The 16,584-nt window shown below is 43.1% G+C and overlaps 1 protein-coding gene across 1 annotated transcript in view; it reads right to left on the bottom strand.

Moving 5' to 3' along the window:
- Positions 1 to 1,366: 1,366 nt before the first annotated feature.
- LOC103184166 (protein dachsous-like) overlaps positions 1,367 to 16,584 on the bottom strand; it is a 53,423-nt gene continuing 38,205 nt past the window's right edge. The window contains exons 9-10 of the mRNA XM_042340090.1: positions 6,591 to 6,701; positions 1,367 to 2,841 (exon numbers count right to left, since the gene is read on the bottom strand). Coding sequence (XP_042196024.1) covers positions 2,627 to 2,841; positions 6,591 to 6,701 — 326 coding nt within the window. The 3' untranslated portion in view covers positions 1,367 to 2,626. The remainder of the gene's footprint in view (positions 2,842 to 6,590; positions 6,702 to 16,584) is intronic.

Here is a 16,584-nt window from a genome sequence, read left to right on the forward strand (position 1 = left end):
CATTTCCCTCACTCTCTGACACCCCCCACCCCCCCCCCCCCCCCAACATAGGGTGACCAGGTGCAGTGTATCTTGATAAATAATCCTTTGTCAGTTATAGTGGGGAAAAGTGCTTCCCAGGTAATTGCTTTCAAGTGAAGTGACTGTGTGTTTGTTGGCTTACCCTGGCGGCCAATTTGGGCACAGCAACATCCAACAATAATCTATTCACAACAGTGAATTTATCTGGAAGATTGTTGACCAATATTCCCCAATATTATTCTCCAATAGTCCCACGGGATCTTTAACGGGACCTCGGTTTAACGTCTCATCCGAGAGATGGCGCCTCCAACAATGCAATGCTTCACCTATCACTCAACGTCAGCCTTGACTGTGAGCTCAAAGTCCCCATTGTGAGTCTGTGATCTTGTTTGGTGGTGAGTGAGTGATGTGGTGTAGACGGAATTTTACATCATCCGTTTTCCCAGGATTAAGTCTTCATATGAAACATGGACAGACACATTGAATGGATTAAAGGAACAATTTTTTTTTACTGGAAAGACTGAACTTAGAGCAAAACAGTACTAATATAAAGCAATACAGTTCAAAGCAAAAATGTTTGCAGTAGGGTTACAGCACGCTGTGAGAAGCTACAGGAACTCTGTGATACACTTTGTGGTTGTACAGGCCATCATACTGGTGGAAGCAATTTCAAGAGCATTGCAGGAATAGACAAGTGCAAGATAAGGAAACTTGGACCATCATTAGAGTTGACTAGTGTTGGCTTAGTGTACAAAAAAAGGTCTTTGTGTAGAAGTGTACAGCACCACACACGGTGAAATTGTATTAAAACAGATTTTAGCAAAAAATTAACATCGAGAAACTAGAAGGAAGTTCACATTGTCAGAGCTAATTCAGTCTTTCTCGCTCGCACTCTCTCTCACTAAGAAATTGGACAACTACTTGTATATGCATATATTCATAATCACTGTTCACAGGACACATTCAGCATGCCTAAATATTACAACAGCTACAGAGTACTTGCGCTCGCTCTAGCACTGGTTAGCAAAGGCTTCTCAGAAAGCCTTGGCTCATTATCCCAGTCAATAAGAGAAAAATCAAGATTATAGGGTTATCGCTGCTGTTTTTCAGGAAAAAAAATACAGTTCAGGACTTAAAGGGGTATCTAAATAGTCAAGTCCCTGTTCCACAAAATTTATACGTATTTTCGGCGTACTAATATTTTATATTTTTCCTTCCTCCCTCTAGACCTTCGCTCCCTTTATCCCTTGTTCCTTCCATTCATTCTTCTCTTTCTCTCTTCCTCATACTCTTCCTTGCCTATAGGAACAGAAGTAGGCCATTCAGCCCCTCAAGCCTGCACATCATGGCTGATCTGTACCTCAACTCCAATTTAATTCCAATTTCAATCTCTCCCTGTTTCCCTTCCTTGCAACAAACACTGTCCATCATGGGATCTCCTTGAGATATTATGACAGGGGCCAATTTCTGAAACACCAGCCAATACTGTCTACGGTTGCAATGGAATGAGATCAGGAATATCAGGAAGATGCTTTCTCTTGGGCCAGAAATGGGATGCATTGTTAGCGTTCTGACCCAACTCAATTCATAAAGGAAGGAAGGCATTACTTTTTTTTTTACACACACACATTTGTTTTTCTCTTTTATGATCTGCCACACACCCTCCGAACATTAAAGCTGGGGTGTTAGGTGGTAAATAAATTTCAGAAAATTTCAAAAGAGCGATAACCCTTGTCGGCGGGGGGTGGTGAGGGAGGGTTGGCAACATGCACAATGAGATACAAAGCGCTGCTTAATCTACGTTAAGGCCGAGTGACACATTGGAATGGATAAATGGAGACACGTTAGCACAGGAAATGGGATTCAGTAAAATCAGTGGCTGCCGACAATAGTTGAAACATGTGTAACAAGTCTTCGAAAAAGGGAATGGATCTTTCTTTAAACGTTTTAACCATCTTGGGGTGTGGGTGTGGTGGGGGGTGGGGTGGCGAAGGACAGGAGAAGGGGTTCTCACCTGACTCGGGAATTTTGGTGAGAAAACAGGTCAACTTAATTTGCAATGAAACATAGCTCTCGTTGGGCCTTTCAACCAGTTAGTTGACGTGTGACGGAGAGAGCGAGATGGTTTGAGCCAATTCCCTTCTTACGGGGGAAAATGCTAGACTGCTTTGCACCTAGTGACTTGGTTGAAAACTAATTGATGACAGTGATTGATAACTAACATTAATAACCAACACTTAACACTATGAAGGATTGAAGACGTGGACTTAGCAGATTGCTAGTGGTGCAAAGATATTTTCGTCCACAGCAGTTGCTAGGTATAAGGCTCCCAATTCCTCCCAAGGCATTCAGCTCTCTGAACATGCTCATTGCAGTTGAAAATCTCCATTCCCTTTCAAACTAATACTGAGGGCAGCAAAAAACAGAACTGGGTTGATCCCAGTGGCTTAAGTAAGTCAGTGACATTTTAGTCATTTATTTTTTCTAAAAAAAACACAAAACGTGCTTCAGACATGCAGCGCCGGTATTGTTGTTGTTATTATTATTATTGTTATTAATAATGTTCTTTTTTATTAAACTCCGTTTCTCTCCCTCGCCTAAAAGCTTATTTACCGCTCTTCTTCTTCTTCCCGAAGGTGATGAAGGATTTCTTCCCCTCGCGCTCGGAGGTGGATTTCCCGGAGAGTGTGGCTGTCGTGCCCGGGATGTAGACATTGTGTAGATAGTCAGTGGCCTGGTGATGCGGGGGAAATTTCACCGCTAGTCTGGGCGTCCAGCTCTGCTCTCCTGGTACTCGAACTGGAGATGACTCGATGCCCTCTGTCAGGGGCACAATGGGGGCAAACGTCAGTTATCACCTCTGGCATGGTGCACAGATATCAAATGTGAGTGAGTGAGTGAGTGAGTGAGTGAGTGAGTGAGTGAGTGAGTGAGTGAGTGAGTGAGAGAGTGAGTGAGTGAGTGAGCGAGTTCACTCCTGGATAGCTCAGTGGATGAGAGCAATCAATGCCCAGCGGAGAAGTCAGCAATACAGAATGGAAAAGCCCCAGGTTCAGCCAGTGCTGGGTTCGCGACCTGATCTCAGCCAGTGCAATGATGGCGACAGTGCAATTGGCCTCATTGCTGTGAGTAACGCTGACTGCTGTCCTGTGAGAAGGTGTGTCGTTATTGGCTGAAGGCATTACTGAGCTGAGCTGTGTGTCACCTTCAGTCAACTAGCCTCCTTGTATCTCCCATATTCATACTCACGCAGTGTGTCTATCACTGGAGTGAGGGTGACAGGTGCCATGGGCTCTACTGTACCATGGTATTCTCAGGAGTATTACTGAGGATTAGTGAAGTGAGGGAACTGGGTGACCCTTTTCACCTCTTGAGACCTGATTAATGGGATGAACGTCTCCTTGGGAGGGAAGAGTCTTTGTGTGAAATGAGTTTGTGCCCAATCTCAGCTCAGGTACTGTTGGTTGAGGGTCTCACAGCACTAAATTATGTCCTAATCTGGCTCTAAATTGGCAAAGAACTCCAGGTGTGGGAAAGGGAAGGTACCCTAATCCAGATGGTGTTTTAAGGTAATTCAGTAATAGTTTTATCCTAATTAAATCTGGGCAGTGCCTGACCAGGGGAGTGTTTGATGTTAAAGCTGGGAACGTCAAAGAGATTAAAGAGGGAAAACCGTGAAGGCTGGAACCCCTGAAACAAAAACAGAGAAGGCTGGAAATGCAAAGCAGGTCAACCGGCATCTGAAAGAGAAAGATAGATTAATGTTTCGGGTGAGAGATCCCTCATCAGAACTGGATGAAGGAAGAGACCAGGCCGCGAGGCAAAGCGATTAGGAAGAAGTTAACAACTGAAACCCATTTGCTGCATGTACATGAGAGAGGGTTATTAGCAGATTGTGCAATGCTGGAAAAGGTGTTCAAGGGCTGTCAAACGACCCAACTGCAATAATATGTGTGATGTAGCCCAGAGTTCTGGGTGTGTGGTGTTAAGTCCCAAAGAGGGGAAGTAAACAGGGAGTTCAGATTTAATTTCTTTACCCAGAAGCTGGTGAATAAGTGAACAATTCATGCAGCGAGGTAGTGTCGAGGGGGAATTGGTTTCGTGAAGCCAACACAGCAGCCCTCCTCAATCCAGCCTCCGAATCTGTGATACATGTTAAACATCAGTTGGTCCAATTTTTACAGTAAACATCATTTAATTGTCTGCGTCCTCTCAGCTAAGAGGAAATATTGAGGTCAGCCTCTATGTCTGGGTGACTTGTCCTACAGACTCCTTTAAACTGATCCTATAAGCATTGACGTATGTCAAGAAACCCTAATATGCCCTTTTTAATTATTCATGGTATTCCAAGTTGTCTCGTGTGTGCCTTTCCTTGCCAGAGGCATCAGTTTTCCCCGGAATGGATTCAATCATGACCTTTTAATGTATCTGCAAGTGAGTGATTATATCATTGTGACCAGGTTATGTGACCCTCTGTGTCTCTCTCCGTGTCACCCTTCCTGATATCCAGCGTGCTGTTCCCCCAGACCTGTTTGTTTTCTGCGCTTGTAAAATTATAAATAAATGTTTCACCAAAATAGAGAAAACTAAATGCTGTTATTGGCCACCAACAAGGAATGATAGACATTTATAGTGGGGAAGGAGGCCATTTGGCCCATCAAGTGTCTCAGAGCAACTTACACTTTCAATCACACTGCCCTGCCCTATCTCCATATCCCTTCACACACCTATCTATGTCCCTCTTGAAAACAGCTTGACACCCTGATCATCCCACACGAGCCTGACTGAGCTAAAAGACCCATTGTGCAATAGTACGTGGGCAAAATGTACTATTAAAACAACAGTCTTAGACTCTGAAATAACAAGAACACATCATAAACCCCTCTGGGAGGTGACTGCATGGTGGCTGCATTAATACATATCCACGGAGAGAGAAAGGCAATGTTATGCTCACAAGCAGGAAACTCACTCCGATCATTCCGGATGACATTTCCAAGATGAAAGGATTAATACCTCATCATTCCTTCAAGGGGATTGGGAATAGCCTCTGTAAATAATACGGATCTGAGAAACTCATTCTCGACATTCTCATTGGTTAACACATCAACTGATTTTTTTATTTCCCCTTATAAATCAACATATGGATTGTATCCCCGCACAAGCATTCATTAAATTGGATATGGCTCAACGGATAGGTTGTGTGAACCAGCGCTTTGCCTCCAGCCAGTGACTGAGAGCACAGTAGCTCTCTCTGGTTGCTGAATGCACTCCCTGCAAATGGAGGGGACCTGAAATCTCTAACACACACGCAAGCAAGCTTCTTCAAGCTTGTGCTTAGCCAGAGGGCAACAGGAAGAGCTTGACAGGGTAGAGAGAGAGAGAGAGAGAGCATTCACGGGTAATGAGGCATTCATAAGAGAAGGTTTTTAATATGGTGCCTCATATATTTAACCTAGGTTGGATATCACTGAAGAAAAGTATTCTTTAACTCGCTGCAGGAAAAATCTCTTGCTAGCCAGCTCGCTCGCTACTTGACTCTAATCTTATTATTCCACTCTTTCCCTATGCTATTAGAATTATTTTCTTTGCCTTGAAAAGTTTCTCGTACGCCCGTCTCCTTTTTTTTGCCAAACAATTTGTCCAGCTCCTTCTTGAATTCACCCATATTGTCCCCACTGGCAATATCTTTTTATTTACACTGACCACCCTCTGTACAAAGCAGTCAACCTTAAGTCGTCTGTTCATCTTTCCTCTTGTGAACCTGAGTCTGCAGTTTGTCCATCTACCATACATTGTGGATGTCTGTTACGTTGACATATTAACTAATATTAATACGCCAGTTAATTAATTTACTGTGTAAAGTGAAAGGCTACTGAACTTAGGCAGTCTGGAAGCCCTAGTGTTGGAGCACCAATTGCACTGGTCTGAGGTTCAATACCATCCTCCACTGACATTTGAACATGACAATCCCAGCCGATTTGATTTACAGGTTCTCAGCTGGAGAATGTAAGCAGAGCGTTCCATTGTGGGAAGAGGTATTTGTAACAATCATTGGAGAGAGCAAGAGAACGTATCTCACCTTGACAGACACACCCTGGATTGGGTGTTATACAGGGTGTTTTTTGATACTCTTGGGAATTGAGAGAGACGGGGAGGCAACCGCAAGAGGGAGATGGTTGCAAAGAGGAAATCATCAATCGGAAAAACAAAAGTGAATGGATACTGGTGCAGCAAACATTGCTTTGTGGGGGTCAACAGCAACCTGTTTGGTCTCGTCAAAGTCATTCAGGGATTCATTCCAGATCTAAACACCAGGAGCAGATGTGGAGTGAAAGGGCACGGATCTGGTCCTAATGACTCAGCGAACAAAGTCGACAAATAATAACATTAATAATAATAATCCTTACATTTATCCTTATCATGTTGTTGAGAACGTCCAAAAGCGCTTCATAGATTATATGTGTTAGTAATCACTTATCATAAGTCAAAGAAGTCTTTCTTACTTAAAAGCCCTGGGAAGTGCCATGGTGAGAAACGTCACCAAGCCTGAGTGAGGGGAAGGGGCTCACCTTGGGGGAGAAAATACTGACTTCGCATGGCTCCTGGCGGGTGGGCACTCAGCTTCATCTGCAACGGAGTTCGTGGAGTTGTCCGTGGTATTGTCCACCCTTCTCTACCAGCTGATGAAGGAACACATGGTAGCGGGAATCGTTGTGGGTGTGCGTTGGTGGTAGGTGGTGGGTGGTGAGTGGTGAGGAGGGGTGGGGTGGGGGGAAGGAGGAGAAACACAATAGAATAAAATCCAGGAAACAACAGAAATGAAAGCAAAACAGGTAACTTATGAAATAATGCAGAAATCATAGCGCCGAGTACGGCCAGCATGAGATTGCAATAAATTTTGAAAATAAAACCTTGAACAAGCATCGTGAAAAGTTCAGGGGAAAAGCACCAATGCAAAACAACAGCAATGCAAAACAAAGAGGTCAAGCAATAAATAGCAATGCATGTGAAATATACCCCCAATCCTTAAAGGTACCCCTTGGAAAAATGCAACAAGATTCAAATTAGCCTACCTCGGTTAGATGTGTTTGACCGATCCGCCGTGGTACATCTGGACTGCTTGCCTCACCAAATTGTAAGGCCCTTTATCTCGGTCGCAGATTACCAGAGAAACGACTTCCAAATTAAACCAGAATGATTGTTGTATGGGACTAAGATTAGATGGAATTTCAGGCCTCGGAAACATGACTTTTCGATTGCTCAAAAACGTTTACCTGTTAAGCTTGACTTATTTGCAGCAAGATTTGTCCATTTGGTTTCCAGTTTCTCCACATCCCCCCCCCCCACCCATCACACCCTCCCCCAAAACACACACACCCACACAATCCCCATAAGTTCTTACGCAGTAAATTCCACACAAGGGAAGCCTTGAAAAGTTTGAATAATTAGCAAAACTAGTACACGTAAGAAGCAAGCGGTATCTGATTCTCTGGTGATCAGTACATTGAGCAATCACAGCGGAGTGAACTTAATGTGAGGTGATGTGCACAACACTACTTTATGTTTCTATAATGAGAAAACCAGGTGAAGGAACAAGCAGGACATCAGCAAGGCTGGAAAGATGCAGGAGAGGAGACAAAGTAAATCAACAGTAGATGATATCAAACCTGGAGCTTTAAAAGCCTGGAGATTGTTAAAGGAGGAGAGATCTGAGAGACATAGTGCGCTCCATTTCATTTAATTCTTGCATTTAACATTGCATCTTATTACATTGTTGAGATGCTTCAATAAGGTGAGGATGCACGGAGTGTAGGGAGATGCATTTGAAGGTAATAATAATAATAATCCTTGCATTTGATATAGCGCTTTTTCAAGTCTTTTGGATGTCTCAAAGCGCTTCACAGAATATATTGTAAGGTGAATCGACTGTAATATTTGTGGGCAAAATGCGGCAGCCAATTGCACACAGCAGTGTCCCACAAACAGTCGGGGATTGAGTGACCGCATTTTTTTTAATAGAGATTATTATGCCCAAAAAAGCGATCCGCTAATCGACTAACAACCGCTAGGTAAACAGAGGCGTGTGAAATAAGGAAACTTGCCCAACAATTCGCTCTGCCAGGAACAGAACCCAGGTCACTCGCTTGCGAGGCAAGTGCTCTAACAACTGAGCTGCAGGACAAGGTGAGGAGGAACAAGGAAAGAAAGTTCCTGTATATCAGGTAAGTGTGGCTCACTTTTGGTAACCAGAAGGAATCAACTGGTATATCTCTTATTAAGGAATTCAGTCAAGAAATACCCTATTTTACCCTCCATTCATATTTTGGATACCCTCTGGTATAAGCAGTTTGTGTTAATATGGTTCCAGTAAATGACTCTGCCTCTGCCTTAGAACTGAACATGTTTCATTTAATGTGTTACATTTGGGGATTCGCACTGACGTCCTTCACGGGAGATGTCAAAGGAGATGCACATTACACATCCAAGTCTTGTTTCTCACAGCTTTCAAACTGAATTGAATCCCAACCTTGTACATTTCATTCATGGGATATTTCACGTGCAGAAATTCCTTTGTCTACAACACAGTGAAAGCAAGTCAACTGCGGAAAGCTAACCGCAGCAATAATGTCATCTTGAAAGCTATGGATAGGTGCCAGAGAACAAGGAAACCTTAGTTCTACGCAAAAGGATCAAAATATATGAAATATGTTTTGAAGGCTTGGATAAGACAAACATATAACGATGCTAGGAGAAAGCTATGGCTTTTTTCTAGGATGTTCCTTGTGATAGGAACGTTTTATGAACTGCTGTAAACTGCACCCTGTTTATTTGCACTGAGTTTCTGAATGGAAACAAAGCAGGAGTTTGCTCTGGAATTTAATGAATAGGAATGAGTTTAAATGAGTACAAGTCTGAGCAAGGAGCATTTTTAAGGACAATGTCCCAATCTCTGTTTTGAAATCATGAAACAATAGTGCAAGAACAGGGCAGCTGAATGCTCATTGCTAGTCGTGTCATAGCAATAACAACAACAACTTGTATTTACACAGCGGCCATCACTCAGGGTAGCGTCCCAGAGCGCTTGACAGTGGCAGAGCACAACGCTGAGCCAGGGAGAGGGAGGAGGAGGAAGGGAGTAAGCGGCCGTAAGCACGGTTGAAGAGGAAGGGCTTCAAGTGGGACCTGAAGATAGGGAACGAAGGGGCAAGGCGAAGGGATAGAGGAAGAGTGTTCCAAGGTTTCCGGGTGTAGTGGCTGAAGGCACGGCTACTGATGGTGGAACAGAGGGCAATATAATATAATATTATATCATGGTTAATATATAATATGATTATATACTTGTAATCAGTAAGCTAAAAGACCAAGTGAGCAGTGAACATCTGGTTCGGGGAATCGATAGAGGGTTCCTCACGAACTCAAAAGAAACTGGAACAGAGGACAATCCTATTGATGTGCAAAAGTATGGGCTGCAAAAATGTTCATCGAGACGAATCTCACAAACCCAGAGGAAATGAGATGTGGTGCGAAACTAACCACCTCGCTTGGAACTTGCGAAGGCATTTGAGATCAGCATTAAAACGAGATCTGCGAGCTGCTGCAGGATAGTGTGTTAGTCAAAGAGCAGGAGGAGGCCATTGGGTCTGCGCCTGTGCCTAGCACCCCCATGGGCGGCTTCTACTCTAATCCCTGGCCAAATTCCATCAGCACCATATTCCTCAGTCTATTAATAGTCTGAGCTTCAGCTGCACAGATAGACTGAGGCCCTGATATTGGCTAACACTGCATCAGTGGTGCAATCAACCAAAAAAGCTTTGCGCACATTCTGATCTGACCTTGCCAGTTCATTTAATTGAACAGCAATGTAAGCTGGGCAGTGTAGTACTGTACTATCTGACCTACGTCTTTCCTTATAATAGCTCCTGTCCCATAATAATCCTTACATTTGATATAGTACCTTTGAGACATTGAAAAGTGCTTCACAGGATATACTGTAAAGTGAATTGATGAATTAACTGTGTATTTTGTGGGCGAAATGTGACAGCTAATTATGCAGTGGCTCGCGAGCAAACCTCACAAGTGAGAGGACCCTGGTTTGATTCCCTGCAGGACGAAGGCTCAGGCGAGTTTCTTTCCTTCACACTCCTCTGTTTACCTACCAGTAAGTAGGAACCCGGTTGTTTGTCATTTCGCCCACAGAATACACAGTAAATCCACTTTGCAATATGTCTGCGAAGCGCTTTGAGACGTCTCAACGACTTGATAAAGGGCTATATCAAATGCAAGGATTATTACTATTATTAATCAGAAAAGGATTGGGATTGGTTGTGAACAATAATCTTGCTGTCCCTGTCTGATATGGTTGTGTCGGCAAGGGCTGTCGTTATGTTAAGAGTGCAATCTGTTCAATTTCTGGCCTCAAACCAAACTAACCCATTACCCGCACAAGGGTAAGGCAACACTTCCATTTGTATCGTAAATGACGACATGGTTTAAATATAGCGTCCTGCAAGAGGCAAGGTTAATGCATCTTTTTCAAACATTTTCTGTGATTCCGTACAATATCTCATCCAACTGGAAGAAACCCTGCATTGAAAATAAAGTGGGGACTTGATGCTGTTGGTGTTTATGCTCTTTGCAGCTCTCCTCTCTCTGTGCTACTTGGTACTTGCACATCATTAATTCAATTCTGTCCTCCTTTCGAGTGTTTCCATAGCAACCTGCTTATTCTGCTCCTTGAACTCCTGTTCTGGCTCCTGGATCTTTCCATCCTCCCTTCTCCGCCTGCCTTTAAATCTAAGCTTTCGAGAGTTTTTCCTGATGCTGGTGTTGGTTATTTTAACTTGTGAACACAATTTCCAGCTAGTCAACAGTGCCTATATTTTATTTCCAAATTGTCAAACCCTTTTTCCTCTCGCTTTAATCCTTTTAGTCCTGGGTGTGAATGTCCTACTGTACTATAATAATAATAATCCTTGCATTTGATATAGCGCCTTATTACGTCGTTGAGACGTTTGAAAGCGCTTCACATAATATAGTAAAAAGTAAATTGACTGTGCATTTTGTGGGCGAAACACGGTAGTCGATTGCGTACAGCAGGGCCCCGCAAACAGTCAGGGATTGATTGACCAAATTATTATTTTTAATTTGGAGGGATTATTACTCCTGGAAAGCCTCCGCCAATCGACAAAAGAACTGGGTTCCTATTCCCTGCTAGGTAAACAGGGACTTGCGTGTGGAGTAAGGGAACTTGCCCAACATTTCACCATGCCCAGGAAACAAACCCGGGTCCACTCCCTTGCGAGGCGAGTGCTCTAACCACTGAGCTACAAGACTGCATTTGGAAATAACTCGCTTGTGTACTTTCACTGCAGGGGAGTCCAGGATGATACGTTTGGAGAAATATGTAGTTTTAGAAATAAGTGTGTTTTCTTCGCTGGTCGTTGCCGCCCGCTCCTCACAGCCAGCGTTCATTGTGAAGCAGAGCAGGTCAGGTTCCCAGAAACGCGTGAATGCTAACGGATTTACAGTCGGTCACATGAGCCCTAAACTGACTGTTCTGTCTCCGTGGTGATTTATTCTGCGGCTCCAGCAGTCAATGCCTAAACACTGGCTCCAGAGAATTAAGGCTTTTGCTGGATTTATTTCGAGCGAAGGAGGACAGGAAATGAATAGGCAATCATGTGCAGAGTAAATATTGTCCTGAGGTTTATTTGTGATGTTCCTTTAAGTTACGTGCAGTTTGACGTCTTCAGCACTGGGCACCCACCTCCAGTTTAAGAGATTTAAAGAGTAAGGATGCTCTTTCTGCTCTACAAATGCTCGTCATCCCAGCAGGTGTTCCCACATTATTAGATTTACAGAACCCATGGTTTCCAGACAGCCAGGATTTGATGGACTCCAGCATCCACAAAGCCCAGGGGATAATTACTTAAGTGAAGCAAGATAGATTTTGCTGACGTTGGGTAGGGAGTGTGTGTGTGGGTGGAAGTTGGGGGAGGGGGGAAATTTCTCTTAAAGCAAATCTGTTGCTTAATACTGAGTCACACTGCCTCCATTCTGTATTCATCAAACAACACAGAGCGGGGAGAGGAGAGCTGCAAAGACATAAAACATCAATAGCTCTAATACCCTCTCTAATTTAAATGCACGGTAGTTGGATTATATTGCTACGTGAAATCGCATTCATTTATTTCTGTATATAAGCTCCAGTGAACTGAGTCTGGAATAAAATAGGACAGGATGCGACATCCACCTGATTGTGTCTGCCTTTCAAAGAAAATGCACAGGTAGACTATTTCTGCTCATAATAGTCAATGACAATTGTGCGAGGGAAAGGAGGTGTTTTTTTCACGTAGGGTAGCCAGGTGGTGCTTTACTATTGTAACCTGAGGACTGAAATTCCATACAAACCTAGCCTTAACACCATTCTCTTCAAATCTTCCACAGTTATGGAAAATTGCTAAATTCGGTCTTGATTTGGAAGATGGCTCTTTTCAAAAACTGCAGAAATTCTGCCTCATATTTAAATTTGCCTACAAAACAGTCACTACACTTTACAGAAAATCCTGTGAAACGCTTTGAGATGTCCTCCCAATGCGACAGCGCTATATTTGTTGTTATGCCTTTTATTTATTACTGTAATATTCACATTCGTTTTGTGTGTCATAAAGACTGTCCTAAAAACAGATATCACTGACAGGCACATTACGTGTTAAAATAAAGTCCTTTCTTTGTTTTAAACCCCAGATGTTGGCATTCACATCAGGAGAACTGCAGAGACAATCAAACTGCAGATTTTTTCTTTTTAAAAAAAACGCGTATTTATGTTGAAATGATCCAGACCATCGTCGGAGGAAACAGAAATAACTTCAAACACTGAAAGGCAACTTGAATGTTCTTTAGAAGAATAAATGCTGTTTCTTTTTAACATGAAACCTCCGGGACTATTTACTGGAGCCCTCTTTAGAAAATGAAATCAAAAGTATAATTCCAAAAGGGAACTTGAGATCGTAATTATAGAGTTGGAGAGTGAATCACTCCAGAAAATCTGGCATTGGAATATCGCTATTTCCTGTTATCGTGCTGCAGTTTCTTAACCCATTCCTTGTGCTAATTAACACATTGTGCCTTTTTTCCTGGTTCTCTGAGATCACATTCCTCTTCCCCCAACCCCTCTGCCCCACTTTGCGAATTAAAATTTTGCCCCAATGTTTCAAAGCCATGTTACTATTCACCTAGTGAGGGCTCACATCCACGCTTGTTGGATGTCGAACGACCACCTAGTTACTATCCTCCTTGGGTGAGGTGGTAACCGGGTCTCCTTGTAGCTGAACTGGCTCCAAGGTGACATGTTTGGCAACGGAATGCAGGAATCGAGCCAGCGCTCTGTGATGGTCTCAATCGTCCGGATCCTGAGCCGGACGGGTCTGTAGTACTCTAGGGCACCACTGGAGGCAGCACAGCCCAGCCTGGCTCATCGGCAGGACCTGGAAAGGGCCGACCAGTCACTGGGGGCAGGGAAACCTCCCGCTCAGCAAATGCTAACCCTGCAAGCCAATGCCCTAACGGGTAGGTTGGTCCTAGCTGAACAAGCAGAGGGAAAGCTTGCCAGGAAGCCATGCATTTCAAAACCAGTGACTTGACTTTCTCGAATCATAACTTTCTCGCGAGCCAGACCTGCCACTCAGAATTTCAAAATAACGAGGGTTCCTGGAATGTTCCATGACCTCAGACACTTACATCAATGCCAAGATCATGCAAGCATTGGCTGCATGTCATGCCTCAACTTTAAGTCATTGAAAACAGAGGAAATATCCTCATTGCAAAACTGCTTTAGCTTGGTTATGGATTCTAAAGAAACACGACACAAAAACTATCTTTTCTTTTCCCTGCAAGCGCCACTCCTGGTCTTTCCAATGGAAAGGATTTGTTGTTCAGAACTATCGTTTCATCTTTCTTCATTCCCTTTCATGTCTCTCCAAGCTTTTTTACTGTAACCTTGTTCTACGCAGTAAATAACATTGCACAGTGAAGTGGTTCACTTTGTCCTAAACTGTAATAGGCGGCACCAATTGTTCTTGTTATATTGAAAAAAATATTGGATTACTTAATCAGTCAGAGAAACACAAAGTGGGGGGAAGGGAAGAATGGGCTCATGGAAAGATTCAAGGCCAGTAGAGTAAGGCACAATTAGGGTGTTTTTAAATGGGAATTGTTGTTGAACTTTTCTTTTAGTTTGTTTTATAAAGATTTGGAATTTGGATTAAAAAAGTCAGAACATGGCAACTGCAATTGATGTGACATGTGCTCTAACACCACTGAGAGTACTGAGGAAAAGTGGCCCAAATAGAGCTGTTAACTCTTAGCTTACAGAATAAGTGTGAACATCACAGAGACAGCAACGCTGCAGAGCACCTCTGCTTTGACTGTTACCTCTATGGTTTGTGGTTGTGGGCGGAGAGGGTAGGAGTGATTCATGTTTGTGTGGTTCCATCTAATTGACAGAAATTGCTTGCAGGGAAAGTAGCTTTTCAAATTAGCAGATGGATGGCAATGGCTGAAGTGTATACAATTTATTATAGGGTTGGCAGAGCACGTGCAAATGCTGGATTTGGACTGTATCCCCCCACTTGTCAATCCCTTAGAGATTCAATTTGTGGAGAAACTAATACACAATCTGCCAGCATCTGACTAAACACTGGCAAGATCCAGGCTGAAATAAATACTCCCGTCTGAACTGGGAGAGGCATCTACCTGTATCCACCCACAGCGTCCGTTACACAGTGAATGAACCCATTTTCCAACACCACCTCCCACCCTCCCCCTCCCCCGCCCCCGCCCACCTACCCCCACTAACAATAGCTTCCTTTTTAATCCAAGACTTTAGACATGGAAAATCCCATTGAGAGGATGTAGAGGAAACAATTTCCTACATCAGAGCACAGTCTGCCCTGTTCTGATATAAGGTCCAAACGTTTAGTTTCCACCAGAGGTGACTGATTGTGACTGGTCTCCAAACGCAAACACCAAATGTTTTCTCAGAGCCTCGAGACACTGGGGTCAAAAGTGTGATTTCGCAAGCCTCAGTATTTGGCTCAGTTCCATATTGCTTATTTCACCAATTGAGACAAGGAATACTTAATAATAAGCCTTGAATTTGATACAGTGCCTTATCGGGTCGTTGAGATGTCTCAAAGCTCTTCACAGAAGATACGGCAAAGTGTAGTGACTGTATATTTTGTGGGCGAAACGCGGCAGCCAATTGCGCACAGCAGTGTCCCCACAAACAGTCGTGGATTGAGTAACCACATTATTTTCTAAGGGAATATTCCTTTTTTTATTTAATATTTAAAGAAGAATAAGACTGGATGTATACCACACTCTTTTTCTCTGCACTCTATATTCTGCCCTTATGGGTTAAGTTTCTTTCTCTCTCTCCCACCACCCCCCAAAAAAAAGCTAGCTGAACACTTTCTCCCCAAGCTGTTACCTCCTCCCATTTGTCACAGTTCCTGCAACCCAGTTCATAATGGGTCTCGAAGCAAATAGTGACAGTCAGACTAAAGCATCTTGTGAAAAGGTTTGTGCAAGAAACTGATGCAAAGTATAATTCAAAACAGCGTAAACAGGAGATTTGGCACAGACCAGCACATGAACCGGGGCTACTCCTAAGAGGATTTAAATGTTTGAACTATGAGAACAATCAGTTCAATTCTGCCTAAAGGAAGAATTTGTCTAGACAAGGAAATGATTGGTGTTGGAAATGGCACTGAATTTATGTTGATAGATTCAAGAGCATCACACTGAGAGAGCCAGAGAGTTCTGTGAGATTCTCAGATTCGTCATCTATTCGCAAGCATCCGTGAGTCAGTTTAACACTTTGCTCGATGTTTGGGTATAACAAAAAGACAAATTTGGGTTTTATTCATAAATGTATCAATGAATGAAACTGCAATGGCGGAGGCTGCACTGTTTAATAATGCATCGCAATGCTAAGACTCCATGTGTGGCAGCTTCACCCTTCCTCCACTCAGAGAAAGCAAAACAACCCTGCACATAGCTTCCTAAGGCACCACCACACAGACAGTTCCTGCCATTCACACAGATTTCAGTTGCACAGCAATTTGGCAATTGAAATAGTATTAGAATCAGAGGCTCGAAATTCTATCTGGCCTTAGCCTGCGAGACATTTTTGTCTTAAAATTTAAGATTTAAATTTAAGATTTAAATTTTAAATTTAAGATTTTGAATTTTAAGAATTAAGGAGAATTCTTCATGTCGGTCGTTAATTTGGAAGCCAGATCTCTGCAGTTCATAAATTCATGAATCAAAACTTGCTTTTTCCGGTTCTTTCACATTCACCATTTTCTCCCACTACCTCCTCAAGCTCTTATTGGTGCACATGTCCATGCCAATACCAGGACCTTAGGCCAGCGTATATTTGAACTTAAATAGTGTCAACAGTCTATTCCGCCATGGGGAAAAGAATCTCAGCTGAGCCCGACATCAGACCTCACACTTTGTGGAAGGAAAAGGGGGAAGAGAGTCATTGGATACCAACTA

Source organism: Callorhinchus milii, unplaced genomic scaffold (assembly GCF_018977255.1).
Source record: "Callorhinchus milii isolate IMCB2004 unplaced genomic scaffold, IMCB_Cmil_1.0 Scaffold13, whole genome shotgun sequence".
NCBI classification, from domain to species: Eukaryota; Metazoa; Chordata; class Chondrichthyes; order Chimaeriformes; family Callorhinchidae; genus Callorhinchus; species Callorhinchus milii.